We start from the raw sequence: 1137 nt of genomic DNA, 5'->3' as shown, positions 1-1137 counted from the left end.
CGAGAACATGCCCAAAATAGTCTCGTACAGCAACTCGCTTCCATCTGGGACCTAAAATCAGCGGTCGGGATATTTAAGCGATACGGAGCAATGGTTTTCTTCCCACAATAGCAGCCTTATTTCTTATTTTCGGTCCCTAGTGCCGAGAAAATACGAAGCTGATGCAACTTTGCCATAGGTTCTCCATACATTTATACACCGGTGGGTGAAATGGCCCGAGATATGAAAGACTGGCGAGGGGGTCGGACTACACAGCGTTACAGGGCGACATCGGGAGTTCATCCCTCCTTTAGCGGAACTACACTCTTAGCTTATTAGTATTTTCTTTTAAAAATATACACAGTTTAACCTTATCGAGGAATTTCTCAGAGCAAACCCGCGGTTTTCACAGTCAGAGCGGGGCAGGGGGATAAATCAAAGATGCGCTTGGTGGTTTTCTTTCTTTTTTTTTTTTTTTTTTGGGGGGGGGATGCGCGTGGGCATTTGTGTTTAGCGGAACTACACTCTTAGCTTATTAGTATTTTCTTTTAAAAATATACACAGTTTAACCTTATCGAGGAATTTCTCAGAGCAAACCCGCGGTTTTCACAGTCAGAGCGGGGCAGGGGGATAAATCAAAGATGCGCTTGGTGGTTTTCTTTCTTTTTTTTTTTTTTTTTTGGGGGGGGGATGCGCGTGGGCATTTGTGAATGTCGAATATATATATATTTTTTTTTTAAATAATGAATTGGAATCAGCGGAGTCCCGATGATGTTATCATACAAACCACCAGATAAATAGTTACGCCTCTTGCTTCTTTTTCCTTGCCCCTTCTCCTCCGAAGTCGTCCTCTGTCAGGTGGCGTGGAGATGCGCTGTCTTGGTTTTGCTCACCACCTTCTTCTCCTTGACCCTCCGGTTCTGGAACCAGATAGTCACTTGGCGCTCGGACAGGTTGGTGGTGGCCGAAATCCTCCTCCTCTTCTCTTTGGTGATGAATTTGCTGGCCGCGTACTCCTTTTCCAACTCCTTCAGCTGGATTTTGGTGTAAGGGACCCTTTTTTTCCGTCCCCTCCGATAGCTGCTGACTTCGGGTTGTAAGGGGACCACGTCTGGATCAAAAACAAACAAACACACAAAGCAAACATGAGGAAGAGGG

General features: G+C 45.5%; 1 protein-coding gene across 1 annotated transcript in view; it reads right to left on the bottom strand.

The window, feature by feature from the left end:
• Window positions 1-833: 833 nt before the first annotated feature.
• The window catches only part of HOXC13 (homeobox C13), a gene marked incomplete at its 5' end in the record, with an annotated part of 2306 nt that continues 2002 nt past the window's right edge, over window positions 834-1137 (bottom strand). Inside the window, one exon of the mRNA XM_009329466.1 lies at window positions 834-1090. Coding sequence (XP_009327741.1) covers window positions 834-1090 — 257 coding nt within the window. The remainder of the gene's footprint in view (window positions 1091-1137) is intronic.

The sequence above is a fragment of the Pygoscelis adeliae genome, unplaced genomic scaffold, assembly GCF_000699105.1.
Source record: "Pygoscelis adeliae isolate BGI_AS28 unplaced genomic scaffold, ASM69910v1 Scaffold887, whole genome shotgun sequence".
In the NCBI taxonomy this organism is placed as follows: domain Eukaryota; kingdom Metazoa; phylum Chordata; class Aves; order Sphenisciformes; family Spheniscidae; genus Pygoscelis; species Pygoscelis adeliae.
This window is presented reverse-complemented; position numbering and strand designations above follow the sequence as displayed.